Source organism: Rhamphochromis sp. 'chilingali' (genome assembly GCF_963969265.1).
Source record: "Rhamphochromis sp. 'chilingali' genome assembly, chromosome: 22".
NCBI classification, from domain to species: domain Eukaryota; kingdom Metazoa; phylum Chordata; class Actinopteri; order Cichliformes; family Cichlidae; genus Rhamphochromis; species Rhamphochromis sp. 'chilingali'.
Genome location: NC_137950.1, coordinates 5,844,214 through 5,862,066, shown reverse-complemented (window position 1 = coordinate 5,862,066; position 17,853 = coordinate 5,844,214). Strand labels below are relative to the sequence as shown.

The following is a 17,853-nucleotide window of genomic DNA, read 5'->3' as shown; positions in this document are numbered from 1 at the left end:
TGTGGGCCATATACAAGTCAGATATATAAAGTGTAGGTATTTGTTTAAAAATATAGGGAGCTAAAGTAAAAGGTTGTCAGAAAAATAACTACTTAAGTAAAGTACAGGTATCTGAAAAGTTAACGAAGAAAGTAAACAGTAACAAAGTATTTGTACTTTGTTGCTTCCCACCTCTGTGCCACTTTTTAAAGTGACTTTAGCTGATGTATTATTGGAGTAGTAAAAAACCACAAGACTTCAGCACATTTTGTGAGTACAGGGAAAGTTTTCTCATCAACAGCTACTGATAAAACGCTGCTGTTCTATAAGGTATAACATAATTTGTGTTGTAATAGAGGTTGAAATAGTGGTAGAAAATAAAGTACCGACGTCTTATAGTTATATATTTAGGTATTTGGATATACTTGGGTTCCTCGTCTATCAATCTGACCGCGTGGCCTAATGGATAAGGCGTCTGACTTCGGATCAGAAGATTGAGGGTTCGAGTCCCTTCGTGGTCGACTTTTGCTTACGTCGCAGCCGCCAAATTCGCTTTCGATTCAGTTGCTCTTAGGCAGCTAACCTTCCACCAAACGACAGCAGTTTTTTGGAATGTTTGTGTCCTTGAGTCAATGTTAAAATTAAAAGCCAAACGAAATGAAGATGTTGTGTATGTGAAACGGAACTCCTACTGAAGCTAATAATGATTGATGGTATCCGTCCAAGCGAACGCTAACGTTATGGTTAACTTACTAGCGAAAACGATTATTCCTTAAGATTAAGACACTAATGTTACAAAAGCTAGCAATCTTACCAGTCAGTTCTGGCAACAACAAACACGTACAACAGTGAGTTAAATACAGAAATAATCACTCCCTTCACCATCGGCAGCAGAGTGGCGCAGCGGAAGCGTGCTGGGCCCATAACCCAGAGGTCGATGGATCGAAACCATCCTCTGCTAAGCCTTCTTTTTTTTTCATGAAAGAATAACCCTTGGCTCTTCTCTCGTCAACAAAGTGCTGTTTATTATTACTATAAGCGTAATTTTATAAGTGTCGTTAAACCTAGTGTGTTAAAGTAGCATTCTTAGTTAAAAGTAGTCTTCACTTAAAACATTGTTGGTGTTTATTATGAAACGCTTTCAGTGTTTATTTTACAAACAACAACAAAAACAACAACAAAAACAACAACAAAAACAACAACAAAAACCCAATATGTACATCAACCACTTAATAAATAGTATAAGTATAAAATCACAGGATTGATTATTATAGCCACTAAATCGCAGGAGGGAAAAGTATAACAGTCATCCACTTAGTCAAAATCCACACGTCTGTTCTGCTTGGTAGCTGAATGAATCTTCTTCTTTCTGAGGCGCTCCTTGTTCCTCTTTTCCAACCTGCACAACACATTTAAGGTCAAATTTAGCCATTTTTAAAGTAGATCAACAACCAAATAACGCCACTCTAAGCAGTACCTTGCTGCCCTGAGAGCGATGTCTTCAGCTGTTGGCTCATGGGGCTTCTCACTGGCTTCTGCTATGATAGCAGAGATCTTCTGTATGCAGTCAGAAAGGTTTCTCTGCTGACTCCTACTCAGCTCTGAGGTCACCAGCAGTTCCCCCGCCTTAGTGATTCGGGTTTTGTTCTGCACAGCAACATCAAAGTGAGGGGTGAAAATTAAAAAGTTAAAAAAAAATAATCTGCAAAGAGAATAACTGTATTTTCTGTTAACTGTGATGCAAGAGTAGAAATGAATGAAATTGACATCAACAAGTCAGACATATTTCTTAACTCACAGTATGTGAAAACAAACCTTTTCAAGGATTTTTTTCCGAACATCTTCTGGGATCCATTCTGCTGTTTGCACATGGAATCGGACTTCTGCTTTTGTGCTGACTGTGGATTAAAAATGGTAGACCATCTTATTAACATGCACTATGTTATGCACTAATTATGCACCAGAAAGTATTTATTTTCATTTAAAATTAAACTGTGGTAACCTTTGTTGACATGCTGACCCCCAGGACCGCTGCTTCTGCTGTAAGATACCGTCAAACGTTCTAATACATAACACAAGACCATATGGATTAATACACCGTATAAATGACATGACATTTATATGTGATTCCTCTTGAAAATATGTTTGTTTGTCCTTACCTACTGGAATGTGAACTTGGGTTTCCTGAAAAAAGTCAAAATAAAACCTGTTTCTCGATGGCAACAACTTAAACTACTCAAACTAAACACACCCTACGTTCAATACGTCCAATAAGTTTTATTCGGAAACAGTTGGTAAACTAGTCCTTTTTTAAGGGACTTTTCAGAGGCATTCTTCCTACAACAGAAAGACAGAAACTGTTCGCGTTTATTTTACTGACCTGTGTGCCGGCTGCCTCTCGGGTCCCGTAACTAACACTCGACTGAAAAGTGTTGTTAGTGTGCCTCAGTACAACATTCCGTAATGTTACATGCTGCCTAATCACGTTTATTCCTACACAACGACAAAACACATAGGAACGTCGCGCAATGGAGGCCGCCATGTTGGAGTGACGTCTTCACGACGGTCGAAAGAACGTCGTGTAGCTGTTGCTGCGTCTCGTGACGGTAGCACATGTATGTGTGCTGGTGTATTCCACACCAAACGTCGGGGTTTGTTAGTAGTATTAAAGCTGTGTGTGTGCTAGTGAGATACATGTTAATTTACATTTGGGTTTGGTCCACATGTTTGCAAGCAGAAACATTAAGAAAAAGTTAGGTTCCACCGAGATTTGAACTCGGATCGCTGGATTCAGAGTCCAGAGTGCTAACCATTACACCATGGAACCACACGTGCGAGTGTCAATTTTTTATGTATTCAACCACGAGAAAGAAATGTCACGCTACTACCATTGGCACATAAATTATTAATACAATGTTAACTCACATGATGCAGAGGCCTGAGTTTGTTTAATGGCTCCACTAGCTGGCATTTTACCATGTCACCTGTTGCTACGAACAAATCCTGTTTTTCCCGCTTTAGTCTGAACTAGGTTCTGACATTAGGGTTCCGAGGTATCTGGAAGGCGACCCTGACCTTTTAAATGACGCAAAAAACGGATCTCACTTTCTCACTGACCTTCGTTGTGGAAAGTACTCGGAGGAGACGGCTAGCTGGAAAAAGTGCAGATTGTGCAAAACTGACAGAAGGAGAAATTTACCTTTTGGACAAAGTGCTGAATTGCTCAGATTAAACAGCGGCTCTAAAATGAACAAGGTAGAAGATACACACTTTGATTTATCGCACACATTTGAATCAAAACATAGGGCCACTCATATTTGTCTTTCGATAAAATCCTTTATAAGTGATTATGAGATAAGGAGGGAACTTTTTGGGATATTTAGTATGTTTCCTCTGCTACCTGTAAACTTAAACTTAAATTAATTGTATCTCTAGGTTATTTGTTTAAACTGAATATGAACAACCCATGGTAATGTCAGGGTTGCTAGCTAGCAAACAACTACAGGCATCTTGTTTGTATTAATGGCATTACCATCAAACGGTGACTACATTTAAATTTAAAATGATACCTAAAAATGAAGAAGAACATATGAAGGATTTTGTTTCTCTTCATTTTAACTAATTATTCAAATGTGGTCTTTACACGATCTTTTTGCGTATTTCTGTTATGATCTGTTGTTAAATCTGGTAATATTGCAACTTCTGTTAACATCTGTTGTCTGTATCAATGTAAGACTCATCAAATCATCAATCTGTTTGAGTAAAATGTACTTTTAACTCATTTCAAACAATAGAAACAGTAGAATATTTGCAAAAAAACAAACAAATGCCCCTATAGCAACGAAAGCTTTATTTAAAAGTTTTGGTTCATTATATATATATGTATATATATATATTGTCTATGTGATCTTATTGCATGATTCTGTTAACATGATTTTAGTGTAGTAATATATTTTTATATCTGTTATCTATATTTAGACAAAAAGTGTTCTTGACTTTTTGATGTATGTTCTTGATGTATCATTAATCCATCTCAAAAACATTTGCCCCCATCAAAGAGGCCATAGTAACACTCACTTCTTACATGAAAAAAATGAAAATACAAAATGTAGTCTTTATTTATTTCTGCTATATAATCTTAGCACACGGTGTCACTGGGGTTTATATGTGGTGTTTCAATGCAGCCTGCTCCCAGATTTGGTTCGTGAGCGGCCGCATGAAGCAGCGGCTGATTTTAAAGTGATGATTTAAAAGTGTAAAACTGAGAGCTTTTCGAGATCTCTTGCTTGCTGAAATGTGGTTGTCTTTCTTTTCTAGATTCCCTCTGATGGAGCTGGAGGACTGGGGCCTGCTCAGTTGGACTGTGAAACAATCGCCACCCCATGCCTGAGAGATGTGTCACATGTGTAAGAAACAAGTCTAAACTCATCAGTACACCCAGAAATTGAAATTATGAGCATATACTTATTTGGTTTTCTTAATCATTTTTAATTGTTTATTCTAGGCTGCAGATGTATTTACCTGGATGTGTCGAGCCAGAATTGGAAGACATCATTTGCCCTCCGTTACAGAGCTCAAACGTCTCAGATCGTCCAAATACACTTCCACAACCTTTTAATTGTGGCACGGCTTCTTCAGAGGAGCTGATAGAGGAGGAGAGGTTTTTCCTCAAGTTGTTTATCGAGCAGTTGGTGGCTCACATTGAGATAAAGACCCACACACCAAAAAGCAATGTGGACTTGAGTAAATTAGAGGCACGTGTGAGAGAGAGAACCCCTCTTGACTTACGGTTTACTGACCCTAAAGCCTTTGACAAAATGCTCATCCCCATCTACAAAGACCTTTGCACACAGTTTGGCTCCAAATACCTTCTGCTTGCTGCCCTGGACTCTGGGGATGTTGCCTTTGAAGCAGCTGTTGCAGAAGGACTGAAAACACGGCTAACAGCGTGTGCACGGAAACCTGACAACCTGTTGAAGAGGCTTTTCTCCAAGAGGTCATCCAAGGTTGATCTGTTCAGAGATGTGAAATCACGTCACACTGATGAAAACAGCCAGGACGATGGAAAACCGATTCCATCTTTGATGAAAAGAAAGGGTGATGGTGTCCGGAAGAGGCTGTCCTCCATGGCTTCTGCTGTAAAAAAGAGATTTGGTGACAACTTTGTCACCAGCGAATGCCAAAAACGTGATTTCTTTAATGGCAAGCCTCAATTTATGATTGCCCCCCTTCTCTAATATTTATCCTGAGAGATCTGAAGATGAGCTATTAAATTTGTCTTTTTTTAAAGTAATGTTTATCTTGAAGGATTTAAGGAGGATTTGTTATATTTGGACTATTGTAATAAAACATTGAACATGGATCAGAGTAAGCTGTCAAGTTTTTTTGGATCCTCGATGGTTTCATCATATCCTGAAACTAAATGTACATCCAAAGACGTGCGTGCAAATAATATTGTAAACAAACAACAAACTGCAGTGAGAGTCATATATGTATGTAAGTATGGTATCTCTTGAGTGACATAAAAATATAGCAACAAAACCATATACTGTGTAATAAAGATGGAAACCGCATTATGCGTTTGAAGCCTCAACTTGTGTATTTTGATTATCACCAGCTCTTTTTTCCCCCACATTTATTTATTTATCTATTTTAGCTCATTTTAATTGGTGGCTCTGATTTAGGAATGAAGGACACTGCATGCTCATATGTAAGAGTCACAAAACCACAATGCTCTAAAACATGCCCAGTCTTTTTCATAATCAGTTTAACTCTTCATGAGGAACCAAATAAGAACTGTAACTAATGACTAAGACCATAAACTTCACAGGAGAGTGTTTATTGATTGATTTATTGACCCTGTTATTGTAGGGTCTACCTTACAATATAAAGCACCTTGAGACGACTGTTGTTGTGATTTGGCGCTATGTAAATAAAATTGAATTGAATTAAAGCCATACATTACACACACATAATCTTTGTCACCCCCTGTGGTAACGTGGCAAAATAATAATTTACTCATCTAAAATCTGTCAGGCAGTCAGTAATCCAAGAGATGGTGGGATAATGTTTCTGGCATTTCCCGTAGCTTCTCTCTCAGGAGCGGCTATACTGTATACAATGCTCTTGAGAAATCAAAGAAGGAAGCCCATTTGTACCATGCAGCCATTACTAGAAGTGGTATCCAAATATTGGTAGAATCAATACCAACACTGGCATATGTATTGGATCGATACTGTGCGATAGGATCTATACTTAGATACATACAATCATCAGAAAGGAGACATGTCTGTGTAAATACTGGTCCTTTCCTTTAAATACTGGTCACACTTAACAAGTTTTATTTTTGTGATAGCTGTTGCTTTAGAAGACTGATTACCTATTAACTATTCAGGCATTCAAATAATAATGAACAGTCATTAAAAACGTGTTTTGACAGGTTGATGATAATTTAGTTCATAAGTCATGTCATGCTGCTCTTAAGCTGCCTTTAAGTTAAAAGTATCTGTATCGGTATAGGTATCGACAATACTCTCTCCAGTATCTCGTGTTATGAAATCGTGCTTCAGCTGGAAACTCTCAACAGAAGAGAGCTATATTTCTGTCTGTATGGTGACCAAGAAAGCGGAACTCTAGTTTGTCCCTGTTTCACCGGAAAACATATGCGGACGGACACTGCTAATTTTCCTGACAAAACAAACCCAAACCTACTCAAATGTATCAGTTTTTTGTTTCCCTAACATTTATCAGGCGACATGGCGTACTCAGTAATATGCTGACACATTACTAGCTAAGTAGCTAGTCCTTGTCATTGGTATTTGTGTTTAGTTTCTCGGAATAGCTCGATAGTATTTTTAGCTAAGGTTAGATGCTAATCGCGTAACATCCTGCAGGCTGTCCCATTAACAGCATTAGTTGCACGGTCTAATGCTAGCCAAACCAAGTGCCAGCAGGTCGCATACGTCTTAGAACAACAGAGTCACAGGTCGGTCTTGTCGGGTGTAGCTGACACAAGCGCCAGGGTGGAGTTAACGGTGTGGGGTCTAGATCGTATTGGATAATTATGCAACGTTGGAATTTTGATGAGACACCAGTGGGTGAAGATCGTTGCCAGCTGGGTTGGCTGTTGCTTTGTCAGTGAAGTCATGCATGACGTGAACTTTGTGTTGCTCAAGAGAAGCCTTTCCACCGTGTAGCGCCGAAGCCATCCTCAGTGAGAGATCTCCGCTGTTTACCTGCAAAATGCCTGGAATGGTGGTGTTTGGTCGGCGCTGGGGGATAGCCAGCGACGACCTGGTCTTCCCGGGCTCCTTTGAACTGTTCATCCGTATACTTTGGTATGTTGATTACTCTCGTGAATACTGAAACACCTTTGCTAACCTAAGCCTGTCTAACTCGGCGCATTAATATAACTGACTTTGTTGTTGCTTTTCTCCAGGTGGATTGGCACCATGGTGTTATTCATTTATCACAAGGGTCACTTCGAATGTAACGGGAGAGCAGTTCTTCATAGCTACCTGGTTGGACTGCTGGTTGTGCTGGCACTCATCATCCTCTCACTGTGTGCTATTGTCTACATCAGTGCTCAAGGTAAATTAATTGCGGTTCATTAGAGGTCTGCCTCCTTAGTGCACACACAAGGGCCACAACCTTAACCTGAAAATGACTGAACTGTAACAGAGCAACCTAGGAACCGCAAGTAAGCCTGCAGTCTAAGAGCGAAGAGCTCTAATTGGGTGATGCTGTACCCAGTACTATAAGGTCATTAAGATAATTTGGGGCCTGATTATTCAAGACCTTGAATGTGAGGAGCAGGATTTTAAATTCAGTTCTGGATTTAACAGGAAGCCAATGAAGAGAAGCCAGTATCGGAGAAATATGCTGTCTTGTTCTAGTCCCTGTCAGTACTCTTGCAGCAGCATTTTAGATCAACTGAAGTGAACCCTAAACTGAACAATGCCATTGAGTCATTTCCCGTTTGCTTCTTTAGCAACATATATTGAGCATCTCCTTTTTATTGTGTAAGAGTTTTCTGATGGGGAAAATTGGCAAATCCTAACCCATGCATTAGACTGTGCTCGAGAAGGAGTGTGTCTTTTCCACACCTGCACTTTTCTAAAAAATGCCCAACAGAGGAGTGTATCACTACAGTCATTCAGATATGAGTAGTCTTTTACTGGCTAGCTCCCTAGTACAGAGTACACATGATGTGGGAATAGAGCAGCTAGCGAGTGGGCATCCTGTAAGCTCCCTGCATGCTCTGTTCTGGCAGCTTCTTGACTTAAATCTAATGGAGAATTTGGGGTAGTGTGGATACTTCTGAAGCGCACATTTTTCATGCTAGGTGCTACATGTGAGAAAGGACAGCTGTGAAGAATATTTTGATTTAATTCTTCTGCCTTTTCCTTCTTCATGTTGGGCAGAGAGCTGACTGAATGCTGGACTAACTTGTTGTCGCATCAAGTTGCGTTTTCTAAAAGATGTTGGCTAAGGGATAGCTGGTTAGAATACTAACTTTAGATGAAAACAGTTAAAACTGTCGCAGACCATAGCATGCATCAGTCCAACACGTGATTGGCTCAAATGTTTTCTGGTTTGGCTGGTGATTGGCTCTTTGCAGAAACAATTTTACTGATTTGAAAGTTTTCAAACTAACACTCTTATATGTTGCACATTTAAAGATCTGCCTGTCTGTTATGGAAGTTTCTTTCTGTATCTTTAGTGTAAATTAATTTTTACTCTGTCAGGTACCATTACAAACCCCGGCCCGCGGCGCTCTATGCCTGCGCTGGTGTACCTGCGGGCGATACTGTATGTCCCTGAGCTGGTGTGGGCCTGTCTGGGAGCTGTCTGGGTGTCGGATGATGGCCGTGGCTGTGATCCTGCCACGGTAGGAGCCGTTATCTCGGCAGTTGTCGCCAGGTAGGTTGTTCAGGTGTGAGGATTTTGGTTTATTCAACTAGTTAATTAGTTAACGTTGCTTTGATCAACCTTTTTCCCCCTCGCTTGTTTCTGTTGTGGCAACAGCTGGATCATCCTGCTGTTCACGGCCGTGGGGGTAGTGTTTGTTTTTGACCCACTGGGAAACCCTCGTCCTCAGCCTCCTGCCATGGAGCCGCTGGGAGTGCGAGACATGCAGAGCAGCGAGGGCACCCAGTTTCTATCCACGGCTCGCTCACTCGCTGTTAAAGTGTGGGAGAGCAGGCTGCGGCTCCTATGCTGCTGCCTGCCGCAGGACGAGAGCTCCCGGGCAGCGTTTTCCAGCATCTCTCAGCTCTTCAGCAGCTTCTTCTCTGTAAGAGATTTTTGAAACGAAGCAGAATACAGGCTGAAAAAAATAATGTATTTAACATTAAAATAAGCTGCGTCGAATATAATTTCCACTGATGCAAAACCCACTGTGAGATCCTCTCTGTCATGCTGCAGGACACAGATCTGGTTCCAAGTGACATAGCAGCCGGTTTGGCTCTGCTGCACCAGGAGCAGGATAAGATGGAGCGAAGCAGAGATCCTGATGTCGTAGTCCCTCACAGCCCTTCCTCTCCTGTAGTAAGTCATGATTCATGTAGATGAAGTCGAGCTCATGTTGTGAAACCAGCAAAGCAGAATCCTACTTATTTATTTACCATTTCAAGGGAGAGGATCTGGAGGACGAGCTGGAGAAAGCCACCCACTGGATGCAGTTTGCTGCGGCGGCTTACGGCTGGCCTCTGTACATTTACTCCAACCTCTTTACCGGGCCCTGCAAGCTCAGTGGCGACTGGTAAGATGCTGTGCGCGTTGGAATCAGCGGAACCTTTGGTGAGACGAGTAACCCAAATCCTAATGCGTGCACGTGTTTCAGCTGCATGAGTCGCGTAGCCGAGGACGAAATCGTTGGAGGAGATCACCTCGGCTGCCACTTCTCATCCATCCTACAAACCACTGGTTTGCAGTACAGAGACTTTATCCACGTCAGCTTCCACAACCAGGTGGGGGTTTCACTCGCCATTTACGTTACATAAGGTTCAAGTTGAAGGCCACCTCCAGCCTCACGACAGCACATCTAAGCACACGTGGTATGTTGCAGATCTATGAGATCCCCTTCTTCGTGGCTCTGGATCATAAGAGGGAGGCGATTCTGGTGGCTGTCAGAGGAACTCTTTCACTGAAAGTGAGTTGGGACCTATTTTTTCCCCCCTTTTCCCTTGCCAAAAATAGTATGGGTTATCAGCTGTCTAAGTATGGATTGTTTGTTGTATGTTTGGGTTTTTTTTCTTCCCTTCCCCACAGACAGCCCTCTCATTCTTATTTTGAAAGTTGATGCTAACCAGCTAGACATGAGGTTTCCTGTCTTGTGTTTACTTGCTGGCAGGCTTTGATGTCACTCCACCAATCTGCCTTTGTGTCCTTGCTTTATATCACAGGACACCTTCAGAAGTCTTTTTCTGGCAGCATGAGATATGAAACAATACAATTGGTGGTGATTTTAGAATCATGACTGATCTATGCGTGGTGCTTTCCTCATACACAGACTTTAAGTGGCTAACCCATGTGTATTTTCAACTCATTTTCTTTTTCATCCCTCTGAGAGAACAGAGCTATCCACCATCACATTAATAGTGGACATTCCCTTTGTTCATATTTTGAAAAAAGCAGTTTTTGTACCGGCCTTTTCTGTGTGACAGATACAAAATCCAAAGAATACACTCAGAGCCACATTTGTAATGCTTACTGTCTATTCTTGTCTCTTAATTTTCAGTATCACTTCCCTCTTTTTGTGTTCAACGAAGTGAAGAGTCAGTGAAAGGATAGACTGATAAATATAGGTCTCATGTCCTCATCTGATGCCATGTGACCCTTCAGCACTCACTCAATAGCACTTATACAAAAACAAAGTTGAAGTGAAAGAAGGTGTGTTTGCATCACTGAGTGTCGACACATGTGAGTGATGTAGGTGAAATGGTGATTAGATTTGGAATAATTTAACATTTCTTCTTATGAGTCTGGAGCTTCAGGAAGGAGCTGAATGATTTTTACCCACAAGAGAGTTAAACTTCATGTCTCCTGCAGGATGTCCTCACAGACCTGTCTGCTGAATGTGAGAACCTGCCTGTAGAAGGAGTGTTGGGAGCCTGCTACGCCCACAAGGTGAACATTCATTTTAATACAGCTCTCCAAGGTTGTCATTGTTGAGGTTCCTGCCAGATTCAGCAGATGTCTGTGTCTCCTGCAGGGCATCAGCCAGGCAGCGGGTTACGTCTACAAGAGGCTGGTGAACGATGGCATCCTGAACCAGGCTTTCTCCATTGCACCGGTAAGAAATGTAACTGGGCCAGAGGCTACCTTTCAGTTGCACTTTAGGTTATTTTAGTTTTATCACAACTAGATCATTTCATCAAAGATCAGGTAGTACTTCCCACTAAACCACCTGAGAATCAGTAGTTTTCTTTTGGGGGTTTTGTTTGTGTTTTTTCCTGTTAAAAGGGTTTTTTTTTCCTTCCCACAGTCGCTAAGTGCTTGCTAATAGAGGGTCATTTGATTTTTCTTTTTTTATTCTAATATTTTAGGGTCTTTACAATATAAAACACCCTGAGGCGACTGTTCTTGTGAACTGACACTTCAGAAAATTCAATTCAGTATTATTTATAAAGTCAGTCTGAGTTACTGGTGCTTGAAGTACACAAGGGTGTGTCCAAATGTGCTTTTTATTTTGCATAATTTTTCCACCATTTGTGATCCTTGATGCTTGGCCACAAGAGAGAGCAACATAACCTTTTCCAGGCTAAAAACCAGGTTTTTTTCCTCATAACCACCTGAACATCAGTGTCACGGGACTTGTATAAAAACTGCACCGATTTAATGTCAAGAAGAACAGAAAACAAACGTTGCTATCCTGGATGTTTGAGCTGTTTTCTGATAATTCATTGAAAAGAAAAAAAAACCCCATTTTGGTTAAACTCTCAGGGGCCAAATCCCAAAGGGGGATTGGTGTTTGGTCAGAACAAGTTATGTGATCTCAAAGGTGTCCTTTTTACCTACATTGTGAAACGAGACTCATCTTCAACACATGATTCCTTAAGAGTCAATGGTATCTTTGAATGTAGTCATATAATAAAGAATTGTTAAATTATCCAATGTGCTCAATCCACTTATACTTAAAGCTTTATAACAGTTCTGCTTTTTAATCTGGTAAAACGTGTGATGCAAGAGCCAAGAGAACAATCACAGGGTTGTGGCTCCAAACCAAGCCCAACATGAAGGAAAAACAACTTTTTTCAACATCAGAAAGTTGTTAGTAGGTTGTTGCACATATTCTTGGTGGAAAAAACATTTTTACTACTCTAAGTATATTCTCCTTTGGATTCATTCTGCGGCACCAGCTAAGCTTCACATGCTCATGATAACCAGTTGGTAAAACCATATATGATACTGCGATTATCAAGAATTTGCACGTGTCTCACAGTGTCACCATAAGTTGTCAGTTAAACTTGCAAACCGCACCTAATTTGCTCTAACTCAGCCTTCTCAGTTTTGCAACCTTGAGTGCAGAGAATTTCAAATGTAACGTTCATTTTTATCCCACGTGGTGATGTCAACACCCTTGAAAATTTACCCAAAAAACACTTTCTGAAGTTTTCACTTGTGAATTCTCAGAAAATGAGCTTAAAGTTTGAAGGGGCTGCAAAGTTGGTTTGATTGCTTAAATGTGTGTTTCAGCTGGAAACTCTATTAAAAAACTCACAAGATTTTATTTGTGAGATAATCGGAAAATATAAAACTGGCCTGCTTTTTTCCCTCCTATATGGAAAAATAACAGCTCTGCTTTCTGTGTGTGTGTGTGCACGCGGGCAGTTGTCTTCCTTCTTCTGTTTGAAGCCACACAGATGACGTGTTTGTGTTCCTGTTTTTCGTAGGAGTATAAATTGGTGATCACCGGTCACAGTTTGGGTGCTGGTGCAGCCTCAGTGCTGGCTATCCTCTTGCGCAATTCCTTCCCCACCCTGCAGTGCTATGCCTTCTCTCCACCAGGGGGCCTCCTAAGGTAAGGCTGACAAAGTCTGAGGTCAGGACCGATTTTAATTGGCAGCTACAGGCAGCTGTCTGTGGACAGATCTGGTGGAAGAGCTGGGTGGCTGAGCAGTAATTAGAAAAACTGCTTTGCCACCCAGCTAATGTGATGTATGTAATGTCATATTTAAATAGTTGATTACGCTTGTAAACTGTCAGGTATGGGACAGTTTTCTTAATGTGTTTTTTGTTCTACTTCCTCTCTGTGTGCAGTAAAGCTTTAGCTGATTACTCCAAGGACTTTGTGGTCTCAGTGGTCCTGGGAAAGGATCTGGTTCCCAGGTAACACGGAAAGCTCGTTACTTTATTTACTTCTTAGTAATCAGAATGTATTGAGTAACTAAATTCAGAGCTCATAGTCAGTATGTGATGCTGAATAGATGCTTGTGACACTGATCTTCACTGTTCACAGTGGATCATTAAAGGTCGTGTATATTTGTGTGTTAGCACACAGCAGTGCTGTCTTCAAAAAGCCTGCATGAATGTTCTGTGGTGAAACTATTATAGACTACTGCATGATGGAGATTCTATATTTGGCTCTACCCTGTTATTACTCACATAGGAGAATACAAGTGTAACTGACACACTCCTTTACTTTCTAAGCCTTCGTCAAAATTTTAACTCAAATTTCTATATCTAAGGATGTAAACTTGTGTGAACAGATGGTGACATGTTTTAAAAAACTGAACATTTTCAGACTCTGTAGTATTTCCTCTAAGTTGATTTCTAATAATATATTATCATGTGTTTGTATACATGATGCCATTAAAGTGATCTAAATATTAAGGAATCAAAAATGTGATCAAGTAATATAACAGCCGTGAGTGTTTTTATTTTACGTACTTGAAATATTTAGAATCTAAGAAGTCTGTTCTCTCTGTCCACTTAGTCTCAAGCCAACTTCAAATCAGGACAAAAAAGAAAAAGTGATGTTTGTTTTTGTCCTATAAGTAAGACAACAAGGAAGAGTTAGTTCAGTCACTAGCAATATGTCATTGTTAACTAATGCTAGCTCACCTGCTAACATAGACTAGCTGCTAACAGTGTGAAGTAGCAAATTCCTATCTTAAGTAACATCAGCTAATTTGGCTAATTAATGCAGCTGTTTATTTTCAAGTTATTCTATGAGCTAATTTTGTGAAATAACGATGTCACAGCAGCATTACAGCTGCTGGCTAACCATCGCTCTCTGTTCATATTGCTAGCAGTATATCTGCTGTAACAGATAAGTGGGTACATTTATTTCACAAACAGCGCGCACGTCAGTCTGTGATTCATCAGTATTTTCTTCCCTGTACTCTACCAACAGTTTTTTTTTTTTTTTTTTTTTTTTTTTTTGTATTATGGTAAGAGTACCTTAGAAAATGATGATGCTGATGATAATAATAATCATTTCTTTAGGAATTAAGTTTCATGTGAAGAATATAACCGGAAGGTTTTTTTAGGCTGCAACTTCCTTTTTTCTTAAAACGTATTCTAATCACAAACTTTTTCCACTTCTGGGTTACCAGTACAAAGATCAAACAGTAAAATAAATTCCAGACTTTTCATAAATAATATTGATGGTAGAGTTTTTTTTTATGTGTTTGTTTGTTTGTTAAAAAAAATCCAATCCACACTCATTTGATCTAGGAAAAAAATGTGAGGGGGGGGGAAAATATTCCCTATTTGTAAAATATATGAACTCAAAAAAAAAAAAAAAAATCCTTATAAAAATCTAATAAAATAGTGGACCAGTATAGCAAAAGCCGTAATGGTCCACTTGGGGAAATAAATTTGTTTGGCCTTCAGACAACAATTCTGATCACTACACTGCCGGACAGCACAGGCAAAAACAAAAAAACCCCCAACAAGTCACTCTCAAAAGTGTGTCACTTTTAATTACACACCTATGATTATAAGCTACTCAAGGGAAATGTCAGCTTGTGAATTTAGACATTTTGCTACCACCCAACATGGATCTTTCACTGTTGTCCTCTTTCAAACCAGTTCATCGAGCAATAAAAAGGCTTTATGAGCCACCAGGGAAAGTTCGCTGGAGTTCGATGACATTTGCTGGGAAAATTATTGCTAAAGCCCCAATCACACAGGCCTACTGACTGGTCAGTGACCCCCAGGCAACCACCTGTCACTAGGGGGGAAAAAAGCATGGATGGACCAGAGTACGACACAAAATCTCCAGTTTCTCAAGTTGTTTTAGTGAATGTTTGCAGACAAACGTGATCTTTTGAGTTTTTATGAATGTTGCACAGACAACCTTATAATCAATCAACTGTCTCTGTTTGTTTTTTTTTCTGCTAAGACTGAGCATTCCAAACATGGAGGATCTGAAGAGAAAGCTACTGAAAATAGTTTCAAACTGCAATAAACCCAAAGTAAGAACCCTTCATATAGCCCTACGCCTCTAGACTATCTGGAAATGAAGTTGCACTTGTGAATTTTGGACCCTTTTTCATGTTTGCATTGCAGTACCGCATCCTGCTGCAGGGATGTTGGTATGAGTTGTTTGGCGGAGACCCGGATGACTGCCCCACTGAGATGGATAACAGGAGGGAGCAAGAGCTTAGCCAGCCCCTCCTGGGAGAGGAGTCTCTAATCGTTCGCCACTCATCCTCCTATCAGAGCCTGGGATCAGATGAATCACCCGCCCACACACCTGCACACTTGCCTCTCTTCCTGCCGGGACGCATTCTGCATATCACAGAAGATGGGCCGACACGGAGGTGGGTCTGCAAATGTTTCATGTTCCCAATGAGCAGATTCACAGCAGACTTTCCAAGTGTTGATGACTTTGTGTATCTTGTAATTCTTTTTCAAGAAAGGCAAAAGTTCTTGACACATTCTTGGTTGATCACTGACTGGTTTGCGGTTCAAAAGTACTTCATATCCCCTTCAACAGTAAAGCAATTAGGGAACCCAATGGCAATTTTGCTAGCTTAGCATATGAGGACCAGTTGTGTATTTTTGATCACTATGCTAGTGTTTCAAACTAGATGTGTGGGGGAAGGACCAAGGGTTACTGCATACTGATAGAGTACGACTGCATAGACAATTTGAATTCTTTGGGACACTAATGAGAGAAGTTATGTCCAAAGTCAACATCGTGTTGCATTTAGTAAGACTTGAAACTGGAAACTGAAGACATAAACTCATCAGAAAAATATTTACTGATGGCATGGATCAAACAGCTGAGAGCAGTTTTCCTATGCAGTTCATTTTACAACCAGAGGAGTCGCCCCCTGCTGGACGTTAGAAAAAATACCCCCATTCTTTTAAAGCAAGCTACTTCCATTATGTATCTATAGTCTGTAAACTGTGTTTAGGCTGTCATGTGTTCATGTTCATTATAACCCCTAAGCCTAACTAATAATTTTAGATGCGTATAGTGTTATGAGAGATAAGCACATAAATTATTTGGTCACTCTGTCCTCTACTTTCCTTAGATCCTGCTTTTCCCAGGTCCGGTACCGTGCAGACTGGTCAAATGAAATGGCATTCCGGAGTATTTTGATCAGCCCCAGGATGCTTACGGATCACATGCCCGACATTGTGCTCCGAGCACTCGGCACTCTGACCAAGGACAAGCCCTTTTCCCTGTGCCCTTCATCTTTAAGCGACAGCCAGCACAACGCTATCTGAAATGTACCATAGAGACTGTTTCCTTGTGTCTTCACTCCCAGCCTCCGCAATGTTTAAACCACCTGCCGATCATTTGTTTTCTGTGTGTCGATGCCTGATAAAGGACTGCTTCAGGTAGTTCGCGTGGCCTGTAATCACAACATTTCCTCATATTTTGGCTCCAAGCCTTATGAAATTTCAAAGATTTCAAATATACAAGTATTTGATCAGAGAATACGTGAAAGCGTAGCCTGTTATGATCGCCATGGAGGGAACCTTATTTGTAAAGAAAAACTCTCTGGAGCACAAGTTTCATTTGTTTAATTGCACTTTTAATGATTTATATCAAATAATTTTATGTATTTTGACTTTGAGTTACTCCTTGAGCATCTGAATGCCATGATCTTTGAATGTGCGTTGTGTACAATATTTGACAGTGCTGCAGTTTTTACCGTGATGCCGGTGTTGTTGATTTTTATGTCTGTGTGAGCGGTGTGTGGTTGGAAGAGGCTGCCCCCTCCTTTCTTATCTTCTTTCTCTTCAGAGAGTGAGAGCAGACTGAGTCAGAGTGATAAAGGGGTAGCTTTCGCCACAGAAACCTGTACCGGATTCACACCTTCATTGTGTAGTAGCTGTGGTTAGCTTGTCCTGTGTTTAATGTCTTGAGACATCAGGGTGAACAGTGCCTATGCATTACAGAAACCAAGCTGAGAGACACGGTGATGAGCACAGCTTGTTTACAGTGAGATTTTTTTTTTCTTCAGTGCAGTTTGAATAGTGCATGGTGTTTGACATAAATGTGTTGGTGTAAGAAGTAGAAAGATTGTACTTACACAAAAGGTGGGAACCTGTTTACTTGCCATGGATATTGCTCATTTCAGGTGATATATATATATATATTATATTATAATATGCCTGCATAACAATCTCAAATCCTCAATAGAAAGCATTGGACTCCTGGATGCAATTAAACTCTTTTGTGAAGCACACCTTTTTTATTCTTTCATTTTTCCCCTCTTCTGAATAAACAATGGGTTTCTCAGTGAGAGGAGCCTGTTGATCTTAGAGCCAGCAAGTTTTATAAAGCTTAACAATGGGATTAATCCACGGACTGAAGCCACAGGAGTCAGTTGGGGGGATGTAATTATGAACAGGCCAGGAGGCATTAGTTCTTACCCTATTTTTAACTTTAAACACAAATTCAAG

General features: G+C 40.4%; 3 protein-coding genes across 3 annotated transcripts; 2 read left to right on the top strand and 1 right to left on the bottom strand.

Annotated features, from left to right (window-relative positions):
• Positions 1 to 1,035: 1,035 nt before the first annotated feature.
• On the bottom strand, positions 1,036 to 2,551 carry mrpl58 (mitochondrial ribosomal protein L58). The gene is made up of 6 exons (XM_080873017.1): positions 2,360 to 2,551; positions 2,139 to 2,163; positions 1,982 to 2,041; positions 1,795 to 1,877; positions 1,457 to 1,626; positions 1,036 to 1,378 (listed from the first exon to the last, which is right to left on the bottom strand). Exons 1-6 carry the CDS (start codon positions 2,519 to 2,521, stop codon positions 1,294 to 1,296), a joined length of 585 nt encoding a protein of 194 aa, XP_080729143.1. The 5' UTR covers positions 2,522 to 2,551; the 3' UTR covers positions 1,036 to 1,293.
• A 404-nt stretch (positions 2,552 to 2,955) lies between these two features.
• On the top strand, positions 2,956 to 5,431 carry LOC308390727 (uncharacterized protein). Its single transcript, XM_080872996.1, has 3 exons — positions 2,956 to 3,234; positions 4,297 to 4,385; positions 4,484 to 5,431. The coding sequence occupies exons 1-3, from the start codon at positions 3,226 to 3,228 to the stop codon at positions 5,214 to 5,216; spliced, it is 831 nt and encodes a 276-aa protein (XP_080729122.1). The 5' UTR covers positions 2,956 to 3,225; the 3' UTR covers positions 5,217 to 5,431.
• A 1,217-nt stretch (positions 5,432 to 6,648) lies between these two features.
• Positions 6,649 to 17,842, top strand: daglb (diacylglycerol lipase, beta). The gene is made up of 15 exons (XM_080873463.1): positions 6,649 to 7,316; positions 7,418 to 7,569; positions 8,727 to 8,901; positions 9,007 to 9,274; positions 9,406 to 9,528; positions 9,615 to 9,742; positions 9,824 to 9,950; positions 10,049 to 10,132; positions 11,032 to 11,109; positions 11,195 to 11,275; positions 12,876 to 13,003; positions 13,243 to 13,311; positions 15,332 to 15,404; positions 15,499 to 15,752; positions 16,473 to 17,842. The coding sequence occupies exons 1-15, from the start codon at positions 7,222 to 7,224 to the stop codon at positions 16,666 to 16,668; spliced, it is 2,031 nt and encodes a 676-aa protein (XP_080729589.1). The 5' UTR covers positions 6,649 to 7,221; the 3' UTR covers positions 16,669 to 17,842.
• The last annotated feature ends 11 nt before the right edge of the window (positions 17,843 to 17,853 follow it).